This window comes from Pelodiscus sinensis, chromosome 31, assembly GCF_052426305.1.
Source record: "Pelodiscus sinensis isolate ZL-2025 chromosome 31, ASM5242630v1, whole genome shotgun sequence".
Classification (NCBI taxonomy): domain Eukaryota; kingdom Metazoa; phylum Chordata; order Testudines; family Trionychidae; genus Pelodiscus; species Pelodiscus sinensis.
Genome location: NC_143082.1, coordinates 16,571,919 through 16,598,714, shown reverse-complemented (window position 1 = coordinate 16,598,714; position 26,796 = coordinate 16,571,919). Strand labels below are relative to the sequence as shown.

Genomic DNA, 26,796 nt, shown 5'->3' with positions numbered 1-26,796 from the left:
TTCCCACGTGTGTGTGTGTCTGAGTGTGGCTTGCCTAGTCTTGGTGATGTATGCACTGTGTGGGGTTCCCACGTGTGTGTGTGTCTGAGTGTGGCTTGCCTAGTCTTGGTGATGTATGCGCTGTGTGGGGTTCCCACGTGTGTGTGTGAGTCCACACTGGCTCTCTGCAGCAGTTTATGGCTATATGCAAATGATATGCAAAGCAGAGCAACGAAGACTGCGGGGCGCAGGAGCCGAGCTACGATCTCACCTCGTGGCTTTGCCGCGCGCTCTAGCCCCGAATCGCGCCGGCAGCGCCTTTTAACTGCGCACCGAGCCCCGCCCATGCCGGGGCCTTCGCCAATGGGCGCTCGAGGCCTCAACTTGCTATTGGCTGGGACGTGGGGCTGCCCCCCCCCCGCCCGGCTCTGTCCCTGCGCCCGGGACTCCCCGCGCGCACGTAGCGCGGCTCCCGGGACGCGGCGGCTGCGCACGTGGCAGGTGCCGCGCCTGGTGCCCAGCGCGTGCTGCAGGCCGTGGCGGACTCGGGGCCTGGCTGCAGCGGGGAGCTCGAGCCGGCCCCCCCGCGGTGCTAGCACGTGCAAAGCACAGGGCAGCCCCCCCCCCAGCTCTGCTCGGCCCACGCAGCCCCCCCCCCCCCCCAGACTGTCGCTTTGGGGTCCGCGCGTCCCATCGAGAGAGCGGCTCAGGCAGCGACTGTGCAGCGAGGGGACAGGCCCCCCCGGAGCTGGCCCAGCCCGGGATGCTCATCCCCCAGGGGCATGCCCGAGCCCGGGAGCTCCCCTCGCCCCCATGGGTGCTGGGGGGGGGTGGGGCGGTGCTGCAGCCCCCGCCCTCCCTCGGCTGGAAGCGGCGTCCATGGCAGGCAGGGCTTGCAGTGCGGTTTGCAGGCTCTCGGCTCCCCCAGCTCGCCCCCCCCAGGCTGGGCACAGGCGAAGGGGACTCCCGGCCCTGGAGGCTGGTGTCAAGGGAAGGGGGTTAACCCGACCCCCCCCCCCCAATTTGCCACTCACCCTGCCTGCAGGGGACCGACCGGGGGGGGCAGCGAGAGACCCGGGGGCAGCAGAAGGGAAGGCTGGGACGCGGGAACAGAGGGGCCGGGGTCTGGGCTGGGCGATAGCGGAGCGAAAAGCCCACGTGCGCACTCAGATGCGCGCAGGGGTGTCACTCCGGATTGTATGCCCCGGGGGGGGGGCTGCACTACGCCCCGCTGCAGCTGCCGGGGGAGCCCGGCAGGGACCCAAGACCCCCTTCCGCGCGCCCAGCGGCTCGCGACCCATCGCTCTGCCCCGCGCGGGCCGAAACCGGCTCGGAAACGTCCCCAAACTTCTGTCCCGGCTGCGCGCCCGCCCGGAGCGGGGCCTCCCGCGCGCTGTGCCGAGAAGTGGGGCGCGGGGGGGGGGACTTCGCCCCTCCCTGGCGCGCGTCCGCAGACCCTGCCCCGGGGTAGGCAGGACCCTCCCCGCTCCGTGCCCCTTTGGCTCCGGGCCTGCGCTCCGGCGCTGGCAGGAGGAGGGGTCTCAGGGCTCAGGTTACAGCGCGGCTGGGGGCAGGGGAGGACTGAGCTCCGGGCATATACACCGGCTCCTAGAGGGCAGAGGGGCCATATAACGCGGTGCCTCGGCCCAGAGCAGGCGGTGCAGAAGTCTGCTGGGGCCCTGGTACCTTGGATTCTCCTGCTGCTTCCAGTCACCGAGGGAGGATCGGCTGCATGAAGGCTCGGTAGCCCCTGGGGAAAAGCAGCCTCCTGTTCTCTCCTCCGCGCACAGAGCCCTGCATGTCTCACAGTTAGACATGGGCAGCTCTGGGCACTCAAGGACTTTAGTGCTGCTCGCAGCCATCCAGCTCCTTGCATTAGCTGTGGTCAGGTGTCAGGAGGACGATATCCGTAAGTGGCACCTTTTTCTTCTCCCCCCTTGGCCATTTCCCCTGGAAGGGGGAGGTGGGCTCCACGCCACAGCTAGGGCAGAGTCAGGCAGCGGGGCGCTGCAGCTTCGGGAGGGACGGGGTGGTGGGAGCAAGGGTTGCAGACCTGGGAGAGGTGGCTTTGAAAAAACGTTCCTGCAGACCTGGAAAACTGGCCTCATGTTTGAACCTGAGCTCGGAGGCCCCCCGGGATGGGCCTTTTCTCTGCTCGGAGCCGGCCCGGCGTTCCGGACCCTGGATGAGGCTCACTTGAACGCTGGATGCACGTGGATGGGAGAAGCGGAGTCCTGTCCCTTTTAAGGCTGGGTGGCCTTGGAAGAGCCGTGCCTTCATTAATCCCTGCCTATTATTTCGGCTCCAACCCCCCTCTCTGAGTTGCTTTCCACCCTCCAAAGGGCTCAGAACCCACCCCAGCGAGGACAAACCGGCCCCCCGCCTCCAGCAGCAGTGAAAGAGTTAATGCAGCCAAGCGGAGTGGGGTGGGGGGTTCACGGGGGAGCCAGACAAAGGGACAAACCAGAGCCGGAGGCTTCCAAAGAAAGACCTTTCTGTAGCTCTTCCGTACGTAACTCTCCCACCCGCTTCTCAGCTGGGGTGGGGTGTAAGGTGCAGAAGTTGAGGGCTAACCACCTTTTCGTTCAAGGATCAGAAAAGAAATCCCCTCCCCCCGCAAGATGAGGCCACCTGGAGGATGAGAGGCATTCCAGACAGACACACTAGACAGATTGTTCAACTTCTCCCCCCGCTCACCATCCCCCCCGAACCCAAAGAGGGAAGCAAGGGGACAAGTCCCATCCCCAACATTTTACCCTTTCTGCAAGTGCCAGATCGTCGTGTGCAATAGCTGCAGGATGTGACAGTGAAGTCCAGGGCAGCCAGCCCTTCCCCCTACCCCAGACAAACTTCTGCTCTGGCATATTCTTCAGCCTGGAAGCTGGAAACTGTATTAGGTAGAAAGGATTTTTTTCACTTGTTTGGGCAGGTTTCCTATTGCTCAAATTCCATCCCTGTCTCCATACGCTCCAGACTGTAAATCAATTTCGGGGGGGGGGGGGAGAGAGAGCGAGCGAGCTTGAAAATGCCTCTTTGCTCCCTTGCTTCTGGGCCTCGCCGTCTTTCCCACAACCAGCCGGAGAGTCCAGCAAGGAGGAGGTGAAATTCCTGCAGGCGCAGGGGCGTTGCTAGGCCCTTCTCACTGGCTTGGTTCCTGACAAAAGGGTCGGATTTGTAAGATTTCCCAGTGAGACACCTTCATCTGGCTGCGTGCCAGTGAGGCTGGAGCACTGTGGGGGGCGGGGGGGGCTGACGCCAGGTGGGGTGGCAGTCACCTCATTCCTAGCCCCACTGCCACATCCATCCCAGGAGAGGTCAGACGTTGGGGGCTACGCCTGGGAATCTGGTTACTTGTGGCCAAGGCTAATTCTGTTTCTTGTTCCTATTCCTGGCAAAAGGCTGTGGATTGGTTAGTTAATTCTGTTGTAGGAAGATGCTCTCCCCACAGCGGCATCTATTGTGCAGCGAAACTTAGCAGAGTGGTTCCTCTAAGCAGTTTTCTGCCGCCCTGCCTGCCTCTCTAGGTCAGCCCGCAGCCCGCTAGCTGCCACCCTTCCGCGTGTGGCTGAGCTCCTCAGGTGTGCAGCACAAGCAGGGGGACCACGCATGCCCCTGAGCTTTGTTCTCCAAAGCAAAGACTCGCACCCTGCGTTCCAGGAGGGGAACTTACTTTGTGTTCCGATGGCTCTCACCCTTTCGGAGGCTCATCTGCAAAAGTTTTCTCCAGGTCATGGAGGGAGCTCAATTCCCCATTGTGAGCAGCTTGTTTGCACAGGGGAGATTGGCAGCGATCGCTTCCAGATGGAGCCGAAATGCTGCCCTTATTTATTTAAACTGGTTCCTAACAGCGCCACCTGAATCGAGCTCTGTGTGTGCTCGAGAAAAGCCCCATTCATCAGAGGGAGGGTCCTCTGGGCTCCCCAAGGTGCCCGGGCTCCCTGCACAAAGGCCCCCCTGTCCTCTCAGCTGCTGCCATCATGTTTCGGAGGGGGAGGGAGAAACACGCCGCAGAGGCACTTCCATTTTTATGGGTCTCCCCCTGTTAAGATGTGTTGCCATCAGGACAATAGGACAGTGAACTCTCCTCTCCACTTCTGGATGCTTGTTCCTTTTGCATTTTTGTGCCCCCCTCCCCCGCAAGACTGCAGCAGTTCCCCTCCTCCACCCCTGGGCTCCTTGGTCCATTCATGGGCTTTGACTTTGATTCAGTTTGTTTCTCTTTTATGGTGTTTTGATTAGAAAACCAGACTCCGCCTGGAGAGCGAGCCAGGGCTGTCTGTGTTTGCCACAGGTCTCTGTCTGCAGCGTGCATTCCAGAAGCAGCCGGGGGCATTTAAAGACCTTTCTTTGTCGCTTTGCTCTTCGCCTTTTCCCTAGTTTTTCTCCCCTGGTGGGCAATGGGGGAGAAGTTGAACAAAGCAGACTGGTGTAATGCTGCCCCTTCTGGGCAGTGCTGAGAGAGGGAATCCGCGCCTGATTCTCCTCCCTGTCTACACTGGCGTGAATCCGGAGTCACTCAGTTGGCTCCCACACCTGCGTAGAACTCGTGTGAAACCCAGCTCAGGCCTGGTGCGCTGGAAGAGCACACCGGCCCCTGTAGAAAAGAGACACGTGGGCTCGCTGGGCATGGGCTGTGGCTGCCCTGAACTCTACTGGGTGCCTGGGCACTGCTGTGCCGTCAGTTTCGCTCAGGCAAAGTGAGGGTGGTGGGGAATTAACAGGGGGGGTGCTTACAGCAGTGTGAGTAGCAGGAGGAGCCTGGGCCTTCGAGACCATTCTTCCTTGTCCTCCAGGCCTCTGAGTTGTGCTGTGTCTGTGGAGTGGCCTGTGGGGTGTCTAAGGACAGGTGTCTGGGAGACCCAGAACCGTGCCCCCAGGGAGCTGGCTTGGACCGGGAACCCGGGAGGTTATTTCTGTGCCCTGTTGCAGCTGGGCTGGGATTCCTGTAACCGATGCTGATGGTTTCTCTCTCCCTTTTGGTTTTCTCCTTTTTGCCTCCCTCTCACCCCCCACTGCGTCTCCTTCCCCCTTCCCTTCCTTTCCCTTTGGCACAGAGGAGGCAGGCAGCTGTGTGCAGGATGGGCAGAGGTATAGTGATAAGGATGTGTGGAAACCCGAGCCCTGCCGGATCTGTGTCTGTGACACAGGGAATATCCTCTGCGACGAGATAATCTGCGAAGACATGAAAGACTGTCCCAGCCCCGAGATCCCCTTCGGAGAATGCTGCCCTGTCTGCCCAACTGACCAGCCTGCTGTCAGCGGTCGTAATTTATTTATTTCCCTTCCATAAATAAATTACTCGAGTTCATTGCCAAGCGCAATAGCCCCCCAGTGGATGAGCACCCAGCAAGAGGCTGGGGCATCCATGGGACCTAGCCAGGAAAGGCCACTTCTCCTGGACTCCGTTGGGTCCACCTCTTTGCCTAGGACGCAGAAGGTCTGAAATAACAGTTTGGCCAAATCACAGACGAGACATCACCGGTCAGTCTGACAGCCCCAGTTCTAAGGGCATCTCAGGCAGGACCAAGCCTCCAAGACAACCCCAAAGCTGTCTCTGCCATGCCTGCAAATCAAGGCCCTGAGCAGCAGTGGGGCCTTATTTAAACCCATTGCCCACAGATCTCTAAGCCATGAAGGCGGAAGCGGCACAGTGCTAAGTACACAGGGCATGGGATTTTTTTGGTTTGGTTTCTTAGTATTTAGCCACTCCCCAGGGGCCAGAAATTGCAGGGTGTGCTGGAAACCCAGCTGCGATCTAAAAACGTGGTTCTGGGACCGGCAAGGATCAAAACTCCTTTTCGTTTCATTCCTGCGCGCCCTCCAAAATGACCTTGAGCCAGCTCGGTAAGAACCTCCAAGTTGATGGGGGTGACGGCTGATCCTGAGAGTCAACGTTCTGTGCCTGGCTTTGTAAAAAACCCCACTCCCTGGACCTCCCCCAGCTGCAGCGTAGGGCTGGGTTCTCAGACTCGCCCAACCTGGGGCAAAAGCCACTCCCGCTTGCCAAGCGTTGTGAGATCCTCCACCGAGGACCCATCCCAGGGCCAGGGCCGCTGTGAGACCTTCTCTGTTCTAGTCCCATTGAAAGCGGAAGTCGCCTTTCTTAACCCTTTGCTGACACAGGCTATGGTTCCGGCACCCCCCTGTGAGCGGGGAAGGGCTCTCAGCCTGCCGGTGTCCGGGAAGGGTTGAGCGCAAACGGTCACGATTTCCCACGCTGATTCGGGACCCTGCCGAACGTAGCTCTTAACGCTGCCGCTTTGGTCTTTGGCACGTTGGCTTCAGAAGATTTTCCTGGTCTTGCGCGCGTGTTTATTAACCCCCCTCTTCCTCTGAACGCCTAATTCTCCGGCTGCTTCGTGACCTTGCCCCGGTCCGTTCTGGGAGGGCAGGGGGACCAGCCTGCCACGGAGCTGACGTTTTCGCCACCCGCCATTGGCAGTTTGGAAGCCTGTTATCCCACCATGCTTTGCATGAAACTTTGCCTGTGTACGTGAAATGCTGGCCAATTTCCGGCCGCCCCCAGCAGAGCGGTGACAGCAGCACTCAGGCACTGGGCAGAGAGGAGAAAACCGGCGTTACCCCCATCACATCCCTCCCTGGCGTCTTAGCCAGTGACTTGTCGCGCGAGGTGCTGTTGTGATGGCGTATCCAACCTGACCCCCTCTCTCTCTCTCTCGTTTCAACAGGGCAGCCTGGGCCCAAGGTGAGACCCTTGTTAGTCTTATTTATCTCAACCACCGGCACCTTCTTCTGACTTCCGCATTTACTGCAGTGTTGAGGGTATTGCGTTCCAGACTCTGTTCCGTTTACACTCCTGTCAACCAGGAGTGACTCCGCTGGAGTCAGTCCGCTGTAAGGCCCATGCAGGTGACAACGGAGTCAGACCCCCGGTGGATACACAAGTTGTGCCGGTTTAGTGAGACCGGTGCACCCTGGCCAGCGTGGACACTGTTCATCTGGCAGAGTTTATGGGCTTAAAGCACAGAGTGCGCCAGTGTGAACAGGCCTTGGCAGGGTTGTGCGGGCGCACAGGAAGCTGATTAGGTGCATTTCCTGGGACGGGGCTTGTGGGCGAGGCTGGGGGGGCATTGATTCTGCTGTCTAATTCCACGTGCTTTGCGTTGCAGGGACAAAAAGGAGAACCCGGTGATATTAAAGATGTGAGTTTGAATCCATTTTTCTGCGTGTCCGCCATTATTTCCCAGGGGGTGGGGAGGGTGATTTTGGAGGGCTCTGTGTGCACATCTACACTGCAACACTGTTCCGAAATAACTTCGTCTACGCAGCCGGCGGTTATTTCGAAATAGTGTCACAATACTGTCAAGCTGGAGGACTTCTTCCTCCCACTCCTGCGACCCTCGCTGTGGGAGGAGTAAGGGAAGTGGGAGGAAGAGTGCCCAGTTCGAAAGAAGTGCTGTGTAGACGCTACTGATTTCGAAATAAGTGAAGTAGCTCAATTTGTGGAGCTCATTTTGAGTTAAGCCCTGCAGTGTGGACGGGCTCTGTGTGAGCTTCCTTCTCCGCTAAGATTCCCTGCGTTTCTCTCTCCCACCCAGGTTGTAGGACCAAGAGGGCCACCTGGACCCCAGGTGAGGAGTTCACATCCTCTGTCACAATGTTTGGGGGGGGGGACAAAGACAATTCTTCGGAGACCGTTGAACTCCTCTTGTCTCACCTGTTTCAGGGACCTGTGGGGGAACAAGGACCAAGAGGCGACCGTGGGGATAAAGGAGAAAAAGTGAGTTTAAGAAAAAGCCACCAACAGAGGGCAAAAGAGCTGACCCTCCCCAAAAACCCACCCCGGGGATTAAATACTTCCAAGAGCATCACAGTGGCCCCTGCCCATCTCAGTATTTCTGCCTCTGAACATGAGAAATATTCTTTCAGAGCAGACGGCGATCTCATTTGCCATCTCGATTCTGGTGATGTCTAGAGCACTCAGGCATGGACCAGCTCCCTAGATATCCAAAGCGCTGTGGTTCCAGGACGGTGCAGTGTTTCCAAGGACCATGCCCCATGGCCGTGGCATATAGTTAATAACGAGGAATGTGTAAAATGACGAGGATACGCTGTGAGCTGTCTCCATGCCGGTTCCCCAAGCACTGCTCTGTAGGAGTCATAAGGACGCTCAGCCCTGAATGGCCGGCCGTGGGCCACTGAGAATGAGTTGCTGCTAACAGTTAGTGCTGTGTAGCTCGCGCACGCGGGGGCCAGGCCCGTCCCAGCGCTGAAGGCACCGCTCTGTGTTAATAGTTATGTTTGCGATAGACCAGCCATGGAACCTACAGAATGAAGAGTTGATTATTCGGAATAAATAATCGCCCTTTGGCATTCCAAGGACTCACGTTACATCCGCCAAAAGGGTGCCAGACTGCTAGTCTGGGGTGACCTTTCTTCTTGCTCCATGTAGGGTGCTCCTGGCCCTCGGGGTAGAGATGGCGAACCTGGCACCCCTGGAAACCCCGGACCCCCAGGACCCCCAGGTCCTCCAGGGCCCCCTGGGCTTGGCGGAGTGAGTACCCCCTTTCTTTTTTATCTTCACATCCAGGACCTGTGGTTGAGCAGACTGATTGAAGGGGGCTTTACACTGGGTCCCGATCCTGTTTCATTCAGCAGGAGTCGCCGATTCAATAGGACTTTTATGTTGTTTTAGGGCTCCTAAGAACATGTAAATAATCTCCGTTACTCAGAATGCAAGGCAACCGTTTTATCGTCTTCCTCCCCGTCATCTGTTACTTGCGCTGCAGCTACTGATCCCCCTCCTGCGTTAAGCACTGGGCAGGCCTGCAGCGAAAGGCCTCTGTCCCTCTAGCCGCTGTCTGCCTTCGGTCCCTAGTCGGTTTCACACAAGGGTGCCCCTTGTGCTAACCTGCAGCTGCAGCCGCTGGGAGCAGACGGTGCACGGGCATGTTTAGACTTCTGCTAATATTCCTAGTCAGTGGCTTTCCTGAGGTAGCCCAAAGCGGCAAATACCACAAGGGAGCCTTTTAATTCCCCTGTCCTGTTCCTGGTCAGCTATATCCGTGACTCCTGTACACAGCGCAGTTGTGCAGTGACTGACGTCTGTGGGGTGGGAGGTGGGCAGGGAGATACCCCACGGGGATAATTTTATACAAAAATCCAAGGAAACATTTTTGTTGGTGATCAAGCTTATTGCTTTGGTGCAAATTTAACTCAATGGCGCCTTATCAAAAGGTCATTTTTAATGACCTCAAATGCAGAACACTATCATTAGAGTCATCGTGCCTGCGTTTCCTAGCCTCCCCGGCTTTCAAGGGAATGAATCGCTCTTCAGAATGAAGAGGCCCGGTTGGCAAGTTCCTTTAAAAAATAAAAACAAAAGGGGACGATTTCTGTCTTTGGCACGTGTCCTTCGCTGTCTGTTAGAAGCGAACCTTTTCCAAAACAGAGCACACGACAGTACCGGAATGGTTTGGTCTTTTACATTTTTTTTCTTACTCTTCACAAAAATGTCCCCCCTCTAAACAGCCCCAGAGAAAGAGGCTTCCCTTGACGTTATAACTCAGAGGAAATTTAAAACAAACTGGTGGAACTTTTTGCATATTTGCCTCCAACTGATGTCCAGCAAATCGTTACGATTTTTCTGAATACCAGACCTAAAAAGCCTCATTTTGTTGGCGACATGAAACCAATTGCTCATCAGGTACAGGTGCAGAGCAGGCTGGACAGACCTGTCAGAGATGATCTGTCCTAGATGGTGCTTGGTTCTGCCCTGAGGGCAGGGGACTGGACTTGACGCCTCCCGAGGTCCCTTCCCGTTCTAGTGATCTATGATTTTATGATTCTTGCCTGCTCTTTCAAACGCCTCCCACTCAGCTGCTCCGTGCTCTGGTCCTGTTTGCAGAACTTTGCTGCTCAGATGGCAGGAGGGTTTGACGAGAAGGCCGGTGGCGCTCAGATGGGTGTGATGCAGGGACCTATGGTAAGACAGCGCTCCGATTCCTGCTGGCCTCTGGGATGCTGGGCGTCCTCTTTGCGAGAGGCTTGCTCTTTAGGGTTGAGCTTGGCCGGGGCTGGGGGTGGCTAATCCGGCCATTAAAACGCTGCTCGATATTGGTGAATAACGTGGTGATGGAATTCTGCACAGCAGAGTCTCTGTCCCTGTCCCCTGGCCACAACCCCCCAAATCAGCCCCGCGGTTGCGGAACCAAAGATTCCTTCGCACCAAGATGACTTAATACCTCGGCCTGCGCTCTGCTTGCCAGGCCCCGCCAGTCACGCGCCAGATCGTTGAAACGCGCCCTCCCGGGTCCTGGGCGTTCTGTTATGGGGCTGCTCTCTGTTGCTTTTGGCCCCGGGCTGAGGAATGCATGACAGCAGCTACTGTGCCTCAGGAGCCCACAAGATTTCCAGCAGGAAATGTCTGCTCTCCAGCCGTTCTTGGCAGGCGGTGAATGGAGCTTAGTGAACATGGCCAGGTTCCAGGGGAACACGTGCGGCTTCTTTTCCCTTCCCTCCAAGCCGCTGCTGAAGGGACTAGTTCTTGGTGCTGCCTCTGGGGAGGCTGCGAATAAAAGGGGTCATTTCAAAGCCCTTCCCTGCCTCCCTGGCAGAAAGACCCTTGTTCTTTATGGGCCGTCAGCTCCACCCTCTCCCGGCGCGTGGAGATTTTCTTACCGACTCTGCTCTTTGTTTCCCGACGTAGGGACCTATGGGACCGCGAGGACCCCCCGGGCCATCGGGATCCCCTGTAAGTACCTGCCCTTGGGGGAGCGAGCGGTCTCGCTGCGGGGGGCGACCAGCCCCTGGGGGGGCGTCACTGAGGCGCCTTTGCTGTGCTGTTGCAGGGTCCTCAAGGATTTCAAGGCAACCCTGGAGAGCCTGGAGAGCCCGGAGCGTCAGTGAGTAACCGGGGACTCTGCTTTTGGCCCCAAGGGCGCAATCCCCCCGCTACCCGCCCGAACGCGCAGCCCCCCAGCGGTCCCCGCCCACCGCCCCGAGCGTCAGACTCCCAGGTGGTCTCTCCCCACCGAGAGGCCCCGATACCGGCGCCGCAGGAGCCCCCCTTCCCCTGCGCCCACGCTGCTGGATCGCTGATTGGCGGAGCTGTGCCTAGATCACAGAGGTAGCCCAAGGGATTTGGACACGCAGTTCCCAGGATAACTAGCAGGGACAGGGCATCCTAGCAGGGGATCTGGCAAATCTCCCGTCTGGGCGTGAGGCACAAGAGGCTGGGGACTAAGCTGATGACTAGAAAGGAAAGTGGCTCCGTGGGGCGGATCCCGACTCACAGCTCAGGCGGTGTCAGGCGCAGGGGGAGTCTGTGAGGCGCCCGGCGACGCTGTGCGCTGAGGAGGTGACGGTGTAAAGAACAGCTTTGTCCGCGCCCAGTCGATGGCTTTGTGTGGCAGGGTGACCAAAGGGAAAGGGGCACGGAGAGACGGGGTGCAGATATCTAGGAGGAAGGGGAGTCCAGTTGATAGTGGAATTCGGTATTTGAGCCTGTGCCTGTCTTATGCTGGTCTGGAGAGGCCCACTCGGTAAAAACTGACTGCAAGGCATGGCCTGCTGTGCTGAAAACACTGTCCTGTCTGGGAGACTCACAGGCGGTATCCTAAAGCAGTGAGAGAAAGATAACTCCCCATTTTAAAGACAGGGAAACTGAGGCATGGGGGTGGTTAAGTGACTTTCCCACGGCCACACGGGGAGTCTGTGTCAGAGAAAGGGCTAGCCCCGCCCACCAGGATGGCTGTGTCTCACGCTGGCGCTCTTCCCACAAACTTACCCTCCCTCCCACGCACCGATGGCCAATGGCAATGCACGTAGTGGGGCACCAGGACTCGGCGCTCGTTGGGCCCTGTGTAACCTCGGCGTCGATGCTCTGGGGGGCAAACAGCCCACTGGTGAGGCTTGTTGTGGGGTTGCAAACAAAGGCCAGGAAATGGCCTGAAAACGGCGCCATGAGGCTCAGTGTGGACGGGTGCTCCCCCATCGGGCCTGAAGGACGGCAGTGGAGGGTCACCCTGGCTTCCCTTGGGTCACGTGGCTCAGTCCCAGAAGCCTCCCGTCGCCGATCTCACTCTCAGGACATCCCCCCCGAATTCTTCCTCTCTCCCTTTCGTCCCGTCCCCCCCTAGTCCTCGAACCAGCGACTTGGGGGCCTTTGGCAGGAGAGCTTCGCTGTGTGTCCTGCCCAGCCCCTCTGGCCCGGCTCACGCACGGAGAAGAGCGCCCCCTGCTGGCTGACAAGTTGTAGCTCCAAGTCCCGGGAGTCGCCCAGCCAGGCCAGCGCTGTAGCCCTTGAGAGCTGCCAAGCTCGCAGCCAGAGGTTTTATGGTTCTGTTTATTGCACACACGCATACGCGCGCACACATGCACCCCCACGTGCACACACCCATGCAATCATGCACACGCGCGCACACGCATATGCTCACACACATACACCCCCCATGCATTCACACCCACACACGTGCACACACACATATGTGCACACGCACACACACACGTGTGCACACATGAACATACACACATACGCACGTACATACTCACACGTGCATACCCATGCGCACACAGAAGCAGAGGGTATTGGGAGGAAGTTTCCAGCTCACGGCGAGGGCCTCTGCAGCCCGTCCCAGCGCTGCTACAGCTGTCGGCACCGCCCCCGCCCCCGCCCCTGCACCTCGTAGGTGCCCTACCCCCAAGCCGGTCCTTCCTGCCCACTGAGGCAGCGTGATGTTCGAAGCCCATTAGCTGAGTTACCCTGAACTGAGAGGCCCCCAGGCCCCGTAAGCCCCGTGATGATAGATTGTTGTGACTCCAGTAAAAAGAGTCGGACTCTCCCACCTGTAGCCTGCCTGGCACGGCTTGCTCACTCTCTCTGTCTTTCTAGGGTGCAATGGGTCCCCGAGGGCCTCCCGGACCACCTGGGAAACCTGGGGATGACGTAAGTACCCTGGATCGGCTCGTTCATTGCATGGCAGCTTCTGCCAGCGGCTGAGCTCGGTGCCTGCTGGTTGGCAGAGCTGTGCAGAGCCCACGGCCCTGCAGGCAGCTGCAGCGAGTTGCATGTAGCCGAGCACCCAGCGTCATCAGCACTGGGGTTATTTCCGCTCGGTTCTTGCTGTGCCCAGTGTAACGCCCCGAGGCTCACAAGGGGGCCGTGGCTGCCCGGAAGGCCTGTGGGGTCAGCGCGCAGGCCTCTGTCCCGGGTTCTCGCTGCGCCGCGCTCCGGGCTCGCGCCGAGGGACGCTAAGGGGTCTCTCTCTCTCTCTCAGGGCGAATCTGGCAAACCTGGCAAATCTGGTGAACGGGGATCCCCTGGCCCTCAGGTAACGAAGGCTCCTGGCCGCGAAGTCTGGGTTATGAGGCAGGAAGGCAGCCGGCGCCGGCCCAGCTCGCAGGAGAAGTCGGGGGATGAACCGTTAAACCCGCCTGGGCTTTGCCAAAGAGACGCCAGGTTGTTGCCACCAGCGTGGGGCTCAGGGCGGCAGAATTCAGACCCACGGCTGGACCCGGGTTCAGTCCCTGCCCACTGCAGAGCAGGGTCTGTGCTGAGTGCCCTGCGCTCACAGCCACTCAGATGCTGGCTTTGGCGCAAACCATCTGCAGCAAGTCCTGGTGGTGTGAATTGGCCTGGCCCTCTTGCTAAGGGATCTGGCTCTACATATCCTGCGTTAGGCTCCTAGATGTGATGCTGACCTAGGCCTCTATGTTACCTGAATTTGGCTCTAGCTGTTACCCTACACGGCCCTCGATATTACGCTAATAGGGCTCTAATCTGTAGAGCCTGCAGATTCCCCGAGATCTGCTTTACATCCGCTGGTATCCGCTCCCGCAGATATGGACACAGCTATCCGTGGCTCGTTTTGTGGATACGGGCGCATCAAATGCACATTGTGTATCTAGGACCGTGCAACTTTGTGGCTTTCTGCTTTCCATCCGCCGGCGTCCGCGGTGCATTGACGCCGACGTGGATCCCTGCCCGAATCCACGCAGGGCTGTAATTGTCGGAATCTGACCCTTTGTGTGACCCTGACCAACGATGCGCCGGAGGAAGATTCCAGTCCTGTCCCTGGAGCTAGTGAATAATGGGACGTCTGAGCACAGTTGGGGAACTCGCTCCCTTCCCCCCCGAACTCCCAGCCGTTCCTTTGGGCTGACCTCCCTGTCTTTCCTTTTAGGGTGCTCGAGGCTTCCCAGGAACCCCGGGGCTGCCAGGAGTCAAGGGGCACAGGGTAAGCAGGCGGGGTTGTGACTCACCAGGGGCTGCCCCCCTGCTCAGGCTCGCTGGGAGAATAACCGCACTGTGCGTCTCTCCCTAGGGCTACCCTGGCTTAGACGGGTCCAAAGGCGAAGCCGGAGCTGCAGGTGCTAAGGTGAGCGCTACCCCCAGGAGCCCGGTCTCTGCTGTCCAAAAGGGACCTTCCGCATGGCTCTCTGGGCCTGCAGGGCGGGAGCAACCCGAGGGGAAAGTTACCGCCGGAGCCCTGCTGCCCTCGGCGCTGTACGAAACCGTCGTGGGAGGTGGCACCTACCCCAAGGCTCACAGGCTGCACGGCTCGCGGGCCGGCTCGTCCCATTCATACTCTCCCGGTTGTGTCCCTCCCGCCGGCTTGTCCCATTCATACTCTCCCGGTTGTGCCCCTCCCGCCGGCTTGTCCCATTCATACTCTCCCGGTTGTGCCCCTCCCGCCGGCTTGTCCCATTCATACTCTCCCGGTTGTGCCCCTCCCTCCGGCTTGTCCCATTCATACTCTCCCGGTTGTGCCCCTCCCTCCGGCTCGTCCCATTCATACTCTCCCGGTTGTGCCCCCTCCCGCCGGCTCGTCCCATTCATACTCTCTCGGTTGTGCCCCTCCCGCCGGCTTGTCCCATTCATACTCTCCCGGTTGTGCCCCTCCCGCCGGCTTGTCCCATTCATACTCTCCCGGTTGTGCCCCTCCCGCCGGCTTGTCCCATTCATACTCTCCCGGTTGTGCCCCTCCCGCCGGCTTGTCCCATTCATACTCTCCCGGTTGTGCCCCTCCCGCCGGCTTGTCCCATTCATACTCTCCCGGTTGTGCCCCCCCTTCCGCCGGCTTGTCCCATTCATACTCTCCCGGTTGTGCCCCTCCCGCCGGCTTGTCCCATTCATACTCTCCCGGTTGTGCCCCTCCCGCCGGCTTGTCCCATTCATACTCTCCCGGTTGTGCCCCTCCCTCCGGCTTGTCCCATTCATACTCTCCCGGTTGTGCCCCTCCCTCCGGCTTGTCCCATTCATACTCTCCCGGTTGTGCCCCTCCCTCTGGCTTGTCCCATTCATACTCTCCCGGTTGTGCCCCTCCCTCCGGCTTGTCCCATTCATACTCTCCCGGTTGTGCCCCTCCCGCCGGCTTGTCCCATTCATACTCTCCCGGTTGTGCCCCTCCCTCTGGCTTGTCCCATTCATACTCTCCCGGTTGTGCCCCCCCTCCCGCCGGCTTGTCCCATTCATACTCTCCCGGTTGTGCCCCCCCCAGCACTAGCATATAGTCCGTCTTTTCCCCAGGTGGAGCCCTTGATCCATTTCCATCCTCTCCCCCTGCATCCCTCCTTCCCGGCAGCAGCTCCCCACGAGGGTCCCGGCCCCCCTGGCGGAATCACCCGCCCCTGTTGCTGACAGCCAGGTGTGCTGTTAGTGTGCGAGGCCCCAGTGTTCAGTTCTGGGGGTTCTGTTGCCTGCAGGACTCCCCGCCGTGGGAATCAGTGGGAGTGTTTGTAGCATGATGGCCCGGCTCCGGCTCCGCCTCCTTACAGGAGCAGGGGACAAGGGCAGGAGGGGACTTAACTCCCTTTGCCTCTGATGTTCTAGGGCGAAGCTGGATCCCCTGGTGAGAACGGCTCTCCCGGGCCCATGGTGAGTTCTGGATGGTTATGTTCGTGATCGCAGAGCCTGGGGGTGGGCGGGGTTGTGCTGGGCTCTGCACCAGCCTCAGCCGAGATCAGGGCCCCGCTGTGCCACACACACAGCAGAGCTCACGTCCCAGGCAGGCAAAGGGGTGGGGGGATGGGCAGGGATTTGCCCAGGGGACGATGTCCCCAAACACATGGGGAAGCGAGAGCAGCCCTGAGGCTGCTGTAATTTATCCCGGGGCACAGAGAGTGCGAAGGGGGCTCGGTGCAGGAGCAGAGGAGCTGGGGGTTGGGCTTAGCTGGGTGGCTTTGGCACACCCCTAGCGCTGGTTCGGGTGTAACTACCGGCGCTCGAGGCTTGTGACCAGAGGGCTGTACTGAGACATGCCCCATCGTCTTCATTGCTGTTTGACAGGGGCCCCGCGGTCTCCCAGGTGAAAGAGGACGTCCGGGCTCATCCGGGGCGGCTGTGAGTATTAACGTTTCCTTCCAGACTGTCTGCTTTTCCCCCCCCTGCAGCCCCGTGCTGCCCAGCAAGGGGCATAACAAACCGGGACAATAATAGGAGCCTACGAGCATCTTGATACTTCCCTGCAAATCCCCCCTGCAAAATACCCTCTGCTCCCGCCCAGGGACGGGGCCGTGTGCACCACCCCCTGCCTTGGAGAGCGGTGGGGAATGATTCTCGCCCCTCTGGGATATTCGACCCCACGATCTGGTTTTCCCCTTTCATCCAAGGAGTCCCTGGCGGTGGTCGCAAGACCCTAAAACGCAGCCATTTGCTTGCAGAGGGTTTGCTCTGGGGGGGAGGCCAACAGAAACGTGTAAGAAATCGGACGTGTCGTGGGGAGATTGCAGGAAAATACATTTCCCGTTGAAAAAATATTCCAGTGGGAAAAGTGCAATTGGCACTAATCAGAGCTCCCCTCCCCTCGCCCCCTGGACAGCACTAATGCCAGGGCACCTCTTGTGCCCCCAGCGCGGGAGAAACTCTGTGATGCTTTAGACCAGAGCAGAATCCCAGCCAGGCCCAGAATCCCAGCCAGGCAGATATCGTCTGCATCCCCAGGGACGCCTCTCGGCTTTCCGAAGGGCTCAGCTCCCACGCGGCAGTGAAAGGAGCCCTGGTGTGTCTAACACTCCGGGCAGGCCGGGCGCGTGTTGGCTGCCGAGCACGCGTCAATATCTGGCCTGGCCCTGCCCCTCCGTTAGTGTCGCTTGCTTGCCAAGAGCCCGCCTCCTCGGTCGGTTATTCGCCTTGAAATCCCCCCGCCAGTGGCGTACTCAGGACAGCCATGCCTCCACGCGTGGAGGGGGCGTAGGCAGCCCACCGCCAGGAACAGCGTTCCGCCGGCTCGCAGCGTCTCTGCGGGGGCTGGGCTGGCTGAGCTCTGCCGCGCCGGGCGGGAACTTTCCAGCCAGCGCAGCGTTTTCAGCAGGATGAGAGGAGTAATGGTCTGTCCCCAGCGGGAGCTACTGCAGCGTGACCCGGAGGGGGGGGGGGGGCGCAGCTCAAGGGGCAGGCGCAGCACACGGCTTTGGAGAGCCGGCCGAGTTAGGGACCGTGGAGGGACGGGGACTCGGCCGATACCGGAGCTCACTGTGCTGTGTAAAAACTGGAGGCTCAGGTGCTCTGAGTAGTGCTCAGCATAATTGTAGGAGAGCAGTGTGCTTCATAAAGCTGTAAGTACAGGCGCTCGGTGCGGTGCTTCACAAAGCTGTGGGTACAGGCGCTCGGTGCGGTGCTTCATAAAGCTGTAGGTACAGGCGCTCGGTATGGTGCTTCACAAAGCTGTTGGTACAGGCGCTCGGTGCGGTGCTTCACAAAGCTGTGGGTACAGGCGCTCGGTGCGGTGCTTCATAAAGCTCTAGGTACAGGCGCTCGGTGCAGTGCTTCATAAAGCTGTAGGTACAGGCGCTCAGTGCAGTGCTTCATAAAGCTGTAAGTACAGGCGCTCGGTGCGGTGCTTCATAAAGCTGTAGGTACAGGCGCTCGGTATGGTGCTTCACAAAGTTGTTGGTACAGGCGCTCGGTGCGGTGCTTCACAAAGCTGTGGGTACAGGCGCTCGGTGCGGTGCTTCATAAAGCTCTAGGTACAGGCGCTCGGTGCAGTGCTTCATAAAGCTGTAGGTACAGGCGCTCAGTGCAGTGCTTCACAAAGCTGTAGGTACAGGCGCTCAGTGCAGTGCTTCACAAAGCTGTAGGTACAGGCGCTCGGTGCAGTGCTTCACAAAGTTGTAGGTACTGGCACTTGGTACGGTGCTTCACAAAGCTCTAGGTACAGGTGCTCGGTGCGGTGCTTCACAAAGCTGTAGGTACAGGTGCTCGGTGCAGTGCTTCACAAAAGTGTGGGTACAGGCACTCGGTATGGTGCTTCACAAAGCTGTAGGTACAGGCGCTCAGTGCAGTGCTTCATAAAGCTGTAGGTACAGGCGCTCGGTATGGTGCTTCACAAAGCTGTTGGTACAGGTGCTCGGTGCGGTGCTTCACAAAGCTGTAGGTACAGGCGCTCGGTGCGGTGCTTCATAAAGCTTGTAGGCACAGGCGCTCGGTATGGTGCTTCACAAAGCTGTAAGTACAGGCGCTCAGTGCAGTGCTTCATAAAGCTGTAAGTACAGGCGCTCGGTATGGTGCTTCACAAAGCTGTAGGTACAGGCGCTCAGTGCAGTGCTTCACAAAGCTGTGGGTACAGGCGCTCGGTATGGTGCTTCACAAAGCTGTAGGTACAGGCGCTCAGTGCAGTGCTTCATAAAGCTGTAGGTACAGGCGCTCAGTGCAGTGCTTCATAAAGCTGTAGGTACAGGCGCTCGGTATGGTGCTTCACAAAGCGGTAAGTACAGGCGCTCAGTGCAGTGCTTCATAAAGCTGTAAGTACAGGCACTTGGTGCGGTGCTTCACAAAGCTGTTGGTACAGGCGCTCAGTACAGTAGGTACAGGCGCTTGGTGTGGTGCTTCACAAAGCTGTTGGTACAGGCGCTTGGTGCAGTAGGTACGGGCGCTTGGTGTGGTGCTTCACAAAGCTGTAGATACAGGTGCTCAGTGCGGTGCTTCACAACGCTATTGGTACAGGCATTTTGTCCGTTGCTTAGCAAAGCTGCAGATCCAGCGCTTTCCACAATACATGGAAGAGCTGTAGCTACACACAGCCGGCGCACTGCTAAGCACAGCCGTGGGCTCAGAGCTGTCCTGATAGGCCTGTTGTGCCTGGGCACGTTTCCTACATTTTCCCCAAAGTCCCCCGGGCTTCCAGGTGTCAGCTGGGAGCACAACCCCCGCCCCACTCGCTGAGCACACGAAAGCCAGTGCAGGGCTGGGAAGTTGGGCCAGAGATTCCAGCTCCAGTCCCTGTTCCTGCAGGCGCCTGTTGGCTGGGGAGATGAGCCAGGGAAGGTGTGTTGGTGTCAGGGTGGGCGGGCATGGTGGGGTCTGGGCTTAGGCCAACATCCAACCAGGGGGCTCAGGAGGAAATCTCAGATTCTCCAAGGTAGCTAGTGGCCCAGCTCCCGTCGGTTTAACCCCCCTGCTCAGCGAGCGATCGCTGCCTAAATACCACGGTGGAGTTGGGCTGAAGTTTCCCGGAGGGCAGCTGCGTCCTGGCAGGCCTCTTACACCTGTTGCTGGCATCCAGTAGAGCCGGGACGCCCGGCTGGACAGGCTCCTGTACCGATCCAGGCTGGCATTTCCTGAACGGCCTAGGGGGCCAGGTTGGTTGGATATTCACTCCTCCCCGCCCCGGTGTCAGAGTTACGCCATAACCCAGCCCAGCATGGCCGGGCCGAGCCGGTTCGCATTGCAGCGTCAGTCCGAACGGAGGCCAGTCCAGGCAGAGCCAGTCTTCGCTGCGCCCCAGCACCGGCAGCCTCGTGGGTGTTTTCTGAAAGCCCCGGCACCGTCTCCTCACGACGCAGCCGGGTTCTAGCCAGCCTGGTTGCAGAGAAAAGCTTAAAGCCAAGGATCCCGGAGCAGACTAACCCGGAGGAGGAAGAGCCCAGAACGCTCCTGACAGTCCCGCGTTGGGGCAGCAAGTGGTGCCGGGTGGCTCCATCGACAGCCCCCGAGCCAGGCCAGCGCTTCGTGGGCCCACACCTGCAGCCCAGCCCCTCGGGCGCGTTTCGCAGGACAGGTCTTTGTCTGTCCCTGGGCTCCTGCTTCCCGGGAGCTCACTCCGGGGCCGAGCCCAGCAGCCCGAAGTCACAGGAAGCGTTTCCTGGTGTCGCCGGCTTTCCTCCTTCGGCCCCTCCCCGCTGGGTGACGGATTCCTCCCGGACGAGACTTTTCCAGCTGCCCGAGCCCAGCCCGGCTGCTCCGCGGACACATCAGAGGCCTGGCCCCGCTCCCGGGCACGCTGGTGTCAAGCCAGGAGCTACGGGGATCCCCCCCGGCGTCCATGGGGGTGTAAAACGCCGCACAGACTGACGCGTGGAGCCGCCGCAGGGCACCGGTTTGCCCAGGCCCTGCCCACATACCCAGCCCCTGGAGCGTGTCCGGGGCTTTCTCGGCAGCTGCCGGGTGGGGAACCGGACGGAGGCTACTCGGCTGTCGGCTCTGGGGACCAGCCGCGGCGGGGGGTGCGCGGGGAGCCCAGGGCGGGGCAGACAGGCCGGATTCTGACCACTTGGAGTCGTTCTGCGGAAGGCAGGGGGGTGACGCCAGGGTGCAAACCGTGGTCCAGGAGAAGCCAGAATCGGGCCCTTTGATCCTGGTGTAAACTGGTCATCCCCATGGCCCCCAGTGGCATTACAGCTGGGCCCAGGACTTCAGTGGAGCTGTGTTGGCTCTTACCCCATAGTCCCAGAGGGCAGCCGTGTCAGTGGGGAGCTGCAGAAACCACCAGGCGTCCCGTGGCATCGCCGGTACGTCTACACTGCGGGACGCCTCGAAACCAGCCCGAGGAGCTTCCCCAGCGTGGACGCGCTACCCCCACTTAGAGCCCCTGGGGGCTGGGAGCAATTCGTGTGATTGGCCCTGGGGAGGGGCTAGTTCGAAACAGCAGCAGCGGAGCCTCCACACAGGCCTTTTCGAAACAGCGGTTTGGGAAGAGGCGTCGTTCCTGCTCGAGTGAGGTGACAGATTTCGGAAGACGCCGCCCGTTATTTCCAAACGATTTCGAAATAACGGAATGGCCGCGTGGAATGAGCTCACGTTGTCATCTGGAAATAACGGCGACTAACGGATTTATTAGGGCATCCGCTCCTGTGGGCCAAGGCCACTTCCTCAGATGCCCTGGAGTGGGCGTTGCAGGAGCAGCAACGTAGAACCGGGCGAACCTCCCTAGTCCGGCGCTCTGCTCTGGCAACATCCAGGCTCTGGCACGATTTGAGTTAGCCAGAAGTCTGCTTATCAAGAGGGTGGCCAAGTTTCCTGTGCTCCCCTAAAGCCCCCAGGGGCCGCAGCCTCGTGTACAGCCCGTGTGAAGAGAGGCTGTTCGGCTTACAGTCCCGAGGGGACTGGACTCGCAGCGCCCAGTGGCTTGCAAAAATCCCTGCCCCGGCTTTAATGGGAACGGAGTCAAAACTCCTTCCTTTGACATCGAAAGGGCCAGATCCCTGCTCCGCTCCCACGGCCGGATTTGGCTAGGGGCTCACCCCGGCCCTCTGCACCCACATCCCCAAGTAGGTGTGGCCCAGGGTTGCTGAGATCAGTGCCCATCAGTAGGGGGCCAGAGGCAGCCTGGGCCCCCAAAGAGCTAACAAGAGAAAAACAAGATCAAGGATCTCAGCAGAGCTGGGGGCAGAAGTCAGGTTTCCTGAGTCTTAGTCCAGAGCACTACCCACTAGGCTGCAGTGTCTCGCCTGTTGGCCTCTCGCTTGCTGGGTCACCCACCGAGCAGGCTCTGACCCGCTGCCTTCTTTCCACAGGGTGCCCGTGGCAACGACGGTCTCCCTGGCCCCGCCGGCCCCCCGGTAAGTGCTCTGCGTTCAGCGCAAACGTTTCTTTCCTCTGCAGCCTTCGCCCAGGAAGCAGGGTTTGCGGAAAGCTGCCCCGTGGCGCTTTAGAGGGCTGGAAATATCGGTAAAAACGGGCCCCTGCCGGGGCAGCCTGGCCTCCCGCCCCATCGCACCCCATGCCAGGAGCGTGGCGCTGGCTGCTGTGTGTGTTGCGGTAGCGCCGCCCAGCCCCGGCTGCGCTTGGCGCTGTACAAACCCGGGGCCTGTCCCGCAGAGATCTCCTGCTCTCGATAAGGCCAAAAGCGCCACGCGCCCTCCCTCTCCCCCCAGCGGGGCATAGGGGATGGCTGGGCTCCCCTTAAATGTCTGTCAGCCCCCCAGTGGTGCGCACCATGTTCTGTGTGGTTCCCCAGCAGTGTGTGCCTGGGAGCGACACATGGAGAGCCCCCCCGCCCGCGAGCTCCCCCTCCCCTGCGAGCCCCCCCGCCCGCGAGCTCCCCCTCCCTTGCGAGCCCCCCCGCCCGCGAGCTCCCCCTCCCCTGCGAGCCCCCCCGCCCGCGAGCTCCCCCTCCCCTGCGAGCCCCCCCGCCCGCGAGCTCCCCCTCTCCCCCCCCTGCGAGCCCCCCCGCCCGCGAGCTCCCCCTCCCCTGCGAGCCCCCCCGCCCCAGCTCCCTGCAGCCCCCCGCCTCCCCCACCCGTGAGCTCCCCCTCCCCTGTGAGCTCCCTCACGAGCCCCCACCCGCGAGCCCTCCACCCAAAATCCCCCCACCCGAGAGCTCCCTCCCGCGAGACCCCCGCCCGAGAGCTCCCCCTCCCCCACGAGTCCCCACCCACGAGCCCCCCCACCGGAGAGCTCCCCCCACCTGAGATCCCCCACCCAAGAGCTCCCGTCCGTGAGCCCCCACCTGAGAGCTCCCCCCACCCGAGAGCTTCCCTCACCTGCGAGCCCCCCCACCCGTGAGCCCCCCCGAGAGCTCCCCCCACCCGCGAGCCCCGTGCCAGGAGAGGGTCACTCCGGGGCAGGGGCCGCTGGCCGGCGCTCACTTCTCTGGGCAGTGCCCACTGCCTACATCAGGGATCTCAGCAGCCCCGAGAGCCCCGGCCTCTGACTTCGATTTTAACCCTTCGAGGACCCTTCCCGCCCCACACTGAGCCCTTTGTCTGGGCGCCCATGGGCTCCCGTCCGGGCACCACCCCAAAGGGCCCACCCTGCCCGCCCCTGGAATCGGGACTTTGCCGCTCTTCCTCGCGGGGGCTCTGACTTTTCCTTCTCCCTGCCAGGGTCCCGTCGGCCCCTCTGGAGCGCCCGGATTCCCCGGCGGCCCGGGCTCTAAGGTACGTGATGTGTCGCCAGCCGACTGAGCCAGGGGCCGGCCAGAAGGGCCCTGCCCGGCCTTTCGTAACCCGCCGAGCGGCTCAGTTCCTCCAGCCTGGCCTGTTTTCTCAGGGCCACCTGCTGGAGCAGCGAGCAAGGGCCGGGGAGAAGGAGCTAGTGGGAACGGAGAGAGAGGAGGAGGGGAGAGAGGGAGGGAAGGGAAGGAGGGGAGACCAGAGGGAGGGAGGGAGGGAGGGAGGGAGGGAGGGGAGACCAGAGGGAGGGAGGGAGGGAGGGAGGGAAGGGAAGGAGGGGAGACGAGAGGGAGGGAGGGAGGGTGAGAGCAGGGAGGGAAAAGAAGACGAAGGGGGGAGGAGGCTGAATGCTCAGGAGCCCGCACGAGGAAGCAGACTGAGGACCAGAGCGGAGGAAAAGGGGAAACAAGGGAGCAGGAGGAAGAAGAGAGCCTGGGGCAGAGAGGAGGGCGGGGGGCAGCCCCGGGGCAGCACAAGAGGAATGAGGGAGCCAGAGAAAAGCCCCGGGGCAGGTGAGTCTGGCGGGGGCGGGGGGCAGCCCTGGGGCAGGTGAGTGGGGCGGGGGGCAGCCCCGGGGCAGGTGAGTCGGGCGGGGGCAGGGAGTTGCCCCGGGGCAGGTGAGTCTGCCCCCCCCCCGGATTTCCCGGTGCCCCCTCCAGCCAGTGCAGGGAGCCCCCGGAAGTCCTGTCTCCTGCCCAGCCTGTGGATCTCTTTAATCAGCTGCGCGGGAGCCTGCGGAGCAGAGAGATCTGGGGGCTATTTCCCGGGAATCCCCTGCAGCAGGCGGGCTGGGGGGCACGGGCCCTGGGTTGCCCTTCCCCCCGAGGGCTGGTTCCCCCAGTGCCGGGCCCCCTGGAGCGACAAGGGCGGCCCAGAGACAAAGGCCCCTCCCCGTTGCCCATGCGGCTGGGGGCAGAGGGGAGCAGAGGCTGCTGCTGAAGCGTCTTCATTCGGCTCCGGGGCCGTAATCCCAAGAGGAGAGAGTTTGTGGACAAATCACTAATCGCCTGGCCACGGCCACGGCCACGCCGCCGGGGGGGGGGGGGGGGGGGGCTGCGATTCTCCAGAGTCTTCACGACCTTCCCAAACCCGCCGGGGGCTGGAAAATGGACTCAGGCTCCTCCCGGAGACAGACTCGTGCTGGTGCCGGGAGCAGAATCGTCCCTGCCCGGCAGCTCTCTGGGCCCCAGAGCCGCACCCGCGAGCCACCAGGGAGCAGAATCGTCCCTGCCCCACCAGCTCTCTGGCCCCCAGAGCCGCGCCCGCCAGCCACCAGGGAGCAGAATCGTCCCTGCCCCACCAGCTCTCTGGGCCCCCCAGAGCCGCGCCCGCCAGCCACCAGGGAGCAGAATCGTCCCTGCCCCACCAGCTCTCTGGCCCCCAGAGCCGCGCCCGCCAGCCACCAGGGAGCAGAATCGTCCCTGCCCCACCAGCTCTCTGGCCCCCAGAGCCGCGCCCGCCAGCCACCAGGGAGCAGAATCGTCCCTGCCCCACCAGCTCTCTGGCCCCCAGAGCCGCGCCCGCCAGCCACCAGGGAGCAGCCGGGAAGCAAAGCGCTTGGCTGTTCTTGGTGTTCGCTGGCCCACACGTGCCCCTGAGATCAGAGCCCCACCGTGCTGGGAGACCTGGCCTAGATGAGCCCAGTTGACATGGACCAAGAGTGGGAGGGAAAGTGAGCTGGGCAGGGTCACACAACCCAGCAGTGGCAGAGTCGGGCATTGAGGTGAGCTCTCCTGATGCCCAGGCCGGTGCCTTACCCACTAGGCCACGCTGCCTCTCCTGTGTACAGTATCTGGGTGGAGCAGCTAGCCCAGTCCCAGGGACCCTCCTGGGCCACGGTGGTTTGAACGGGGGCATTTAGCCCCCCTCCCCTGAGGGAGTTTGCCTCGTTACCCCTTTTCCTTTGCAGGGAGAAGCTGGCCCCACTGGCGCCCGGGGGCCCGAGGGGGCCCAAGGCCCTCGAGGTGAATCTGGCACTCCCGGCTCCCCCGGACCTGCAGGAGCCTCTGTAAGTAACTGGCCGGGGGGGGGGGGTAGCCAGGGGCTCTTGTCTTTGCTCCCCAGCCTTCCGGGGGGAGGGCAGGAATCCAAGGGCAGGCAGAGGGCCCACCCAGGTGATGCGTTACCTGAAGAATCCCAGGGACCCCGCCTGTTCAATGCCTCCAAGCACAACCCTCTTTTGGCATCACGCCCCCGCCCCCACCCGGGGCTACGGGGAGTAGTAACCTGGTTCTGCCAGTGGGGAAACTGAGGCACGCAGGACTTGAGGGTCCAGATCCCCAAAGATCATTCGGCCTCTAATGTCCACTGAACTCAAGGGGATTTAGGGGCCTGAATACCCCGGGGGACCTGGGCCCAGCTGACTGGCACACAGTGACACAGGAAGGGCAGCATTGACCTATCCACTAGGCTGTACTCCCTCCTGGGCTGGCAGACCTGGTCTCTTCCCTCTGCCTTGTGTCAGGAGCCATCCCTCCAGTCAATTGGAGCCGGCTTCCTCCCTGCGTCCCTCCGGGGCCTGGCTAGCTGGGTAGCCCTGCCTTTCCCGCTGCAGCCGCTCCGGGCCCCTGTCCCGGCGGGGCCCGGCCCTCATAGCCTGCCCCAGAGGGCCCCTGGCTGCGCGACTCCCCCACTGAATTCGCTCCTCTTTCCGTGGTGGGTGGAACGACTGCTCCCCTGCAGACCCCAGGCCCCCGCCCCCGGGCCATGCCCAGGGCCTCTCTGCTGCCCGCTGGGCGTGGGAGTCACTGGCCCATCTTCTCCTTCTCTAGGGCAACCCCGGAACGGACGGCATCCCCGGCGCCAAGGGCTCGGCTGTGAGTATGAGACACCCGGGCCGTGGGGGACACGGGGCGGGGGGACCATAGGGGGAGAGACGCCCGGGCCGTGGGGGACGCGGGGCGAGGGGACCATAGGGGGAGAGACGCCCGGGCCATGGGGGACACAGGGCGAGGGGACCATAGGGGGAGAGACGCCCGGGCCGTGGGGGACACGGGGCGAGGGGACCATAGGGGGAGAGACGCCCGGGCCGTGGGGGACATGGGGCGAGGGGACCATAGGGGGAGAGACGCCCGGGCCGTGGGGGACACGGGGCGAGGGGACCATAGGGGGAGAGACGCCCGGGCCGTGGGGGACACGGGGCGAGGGGACCATAGGGGGAGAGACGCCCGGGCCGTGGGGGACACGGGGCGAGGGGACCATAGGGGGAGAGACGCCCGGGCCGTGGGGGAAGCGGGGCGAGGGGACCATAGGGGGAGAGACGCCCGGGCCGTGGGGGACACGGGGCGGGGGGACCATAGGGGGAGAGACGCCCGGGCCATGGGGGACACGGGGCGAGGGGACCATAGGGGGAGAGACGCCCGGGCCATGGGGGACACGGGGCGAGGGGACCATAGGGGGAGAGACGCCCGGGCCATGGGGGACACAGGGCGAGGGGACCATAGGGGGAGAGACGCCCGGGCCATGGGGGACACGGGGCGAGGGGACCATAGGGGGAGAGACGCCCGGGCCGTGGGGGACGCGGGGCGAGGGGACCATAGGGGGAGAGACGCCCGGGCCATGGGGGACACGGGGCGAGGGGACCATAGGGGGAGAGACGCCCGGGCCATGGGGGACACGGGGCGAGGGGACCATAGGGGGAGAGACGCCCGGGCCGTGGGGGACACGGGGCGAGGGGACCATAGGGGGAGAGACGCCCGGGCCGTGGGGGACGCGGGGCGAGGGGACCATAGGGGGAGAGACGCC

At 61.6% G+C, this 26,796-nt stretch overlaps 1 protein-coding gene across 2 annotated transcripts in view; it reads left to right on the top strand.

The window, feature by feature from the left end:
* Positions 1-1,559: 1,559 nt before the first annotated feature.
* COL2A1 (collagen type II alpha 1 chain) overlaps positions 1,560-26,796 on the top strand; it is a 60,899-nt gene continuing 35,662 nt past the window's right edge. The window contains exons 1-20 of one of the 2 annotated variants that reach the window (XM_089774790.1): positions 1,560-1,888; positions 5,034-5,240; positions 6,669-6,685; positions 7,110-7,142; positions 7,539-7,571; positions 7,667-7,720; positions 8,393-8,494; positions 9,848-9,925; positions 10,649-10,693; positions 10,791-10,844; positions 12,833-12,886; positions 13,218-13,271; positions 14,124-14,177; positions 14,265-14,318; positions 15,773-15,817; positions 16,229-16,282; positions 21,673-21,717; positions 22,984-23,037; positions 24,962-25,060; positions 25,824-25,868. In XM_089774790.1, coding sequence (XP_089630916.1) covers positions 1,795-1,888; positions 5,034-5,240; positions 6,669-6,685; positions 7,110-7,142; positions 7,539-7,571; positions 7,667-7,720; positions 8,393-8,494; positions 9,848-9,925; positions 10,649-10,693; positions 10,791-10,844; positions 12,833-12,886; positions 13,218-13,271; positions 14,124-14,177; positions 14,265-14,318; positions 15,773-15,817; positions 16,229-16,282; positions 21,673-21,717; positions 22,984-23,037; positions 24,962-25,060; positions 25,824-25,868 — 1,275 coding nt within the window. In that variant the 5' untranslated portion in view covers positions 1,560-1,794. The remainder of the gene's footprint in view (positions 1,889-5,033; positions 5,241-6,668; positions 6,686-7,109; positions 7,143-7,538; positions 7,572-7,666; positions 7,721-8,392; positions 8,495-9,847; positions 9,926-10,648; positions 10,694-10,790; positions 10,845-12,832; positions 12,887-13,217; positions 13,272-14,123; positions 14,178-14,264; positions 14,319-15,772; positions 15,818-16,228; positions 16,283-21,672; positions 21,718-22,983; positions 23,038-24,961; positions 25,061-25,823; positions 25,869-26,796) is intronic. The other variant, XM_089774791.1, reaches the window with a different exon arrangement.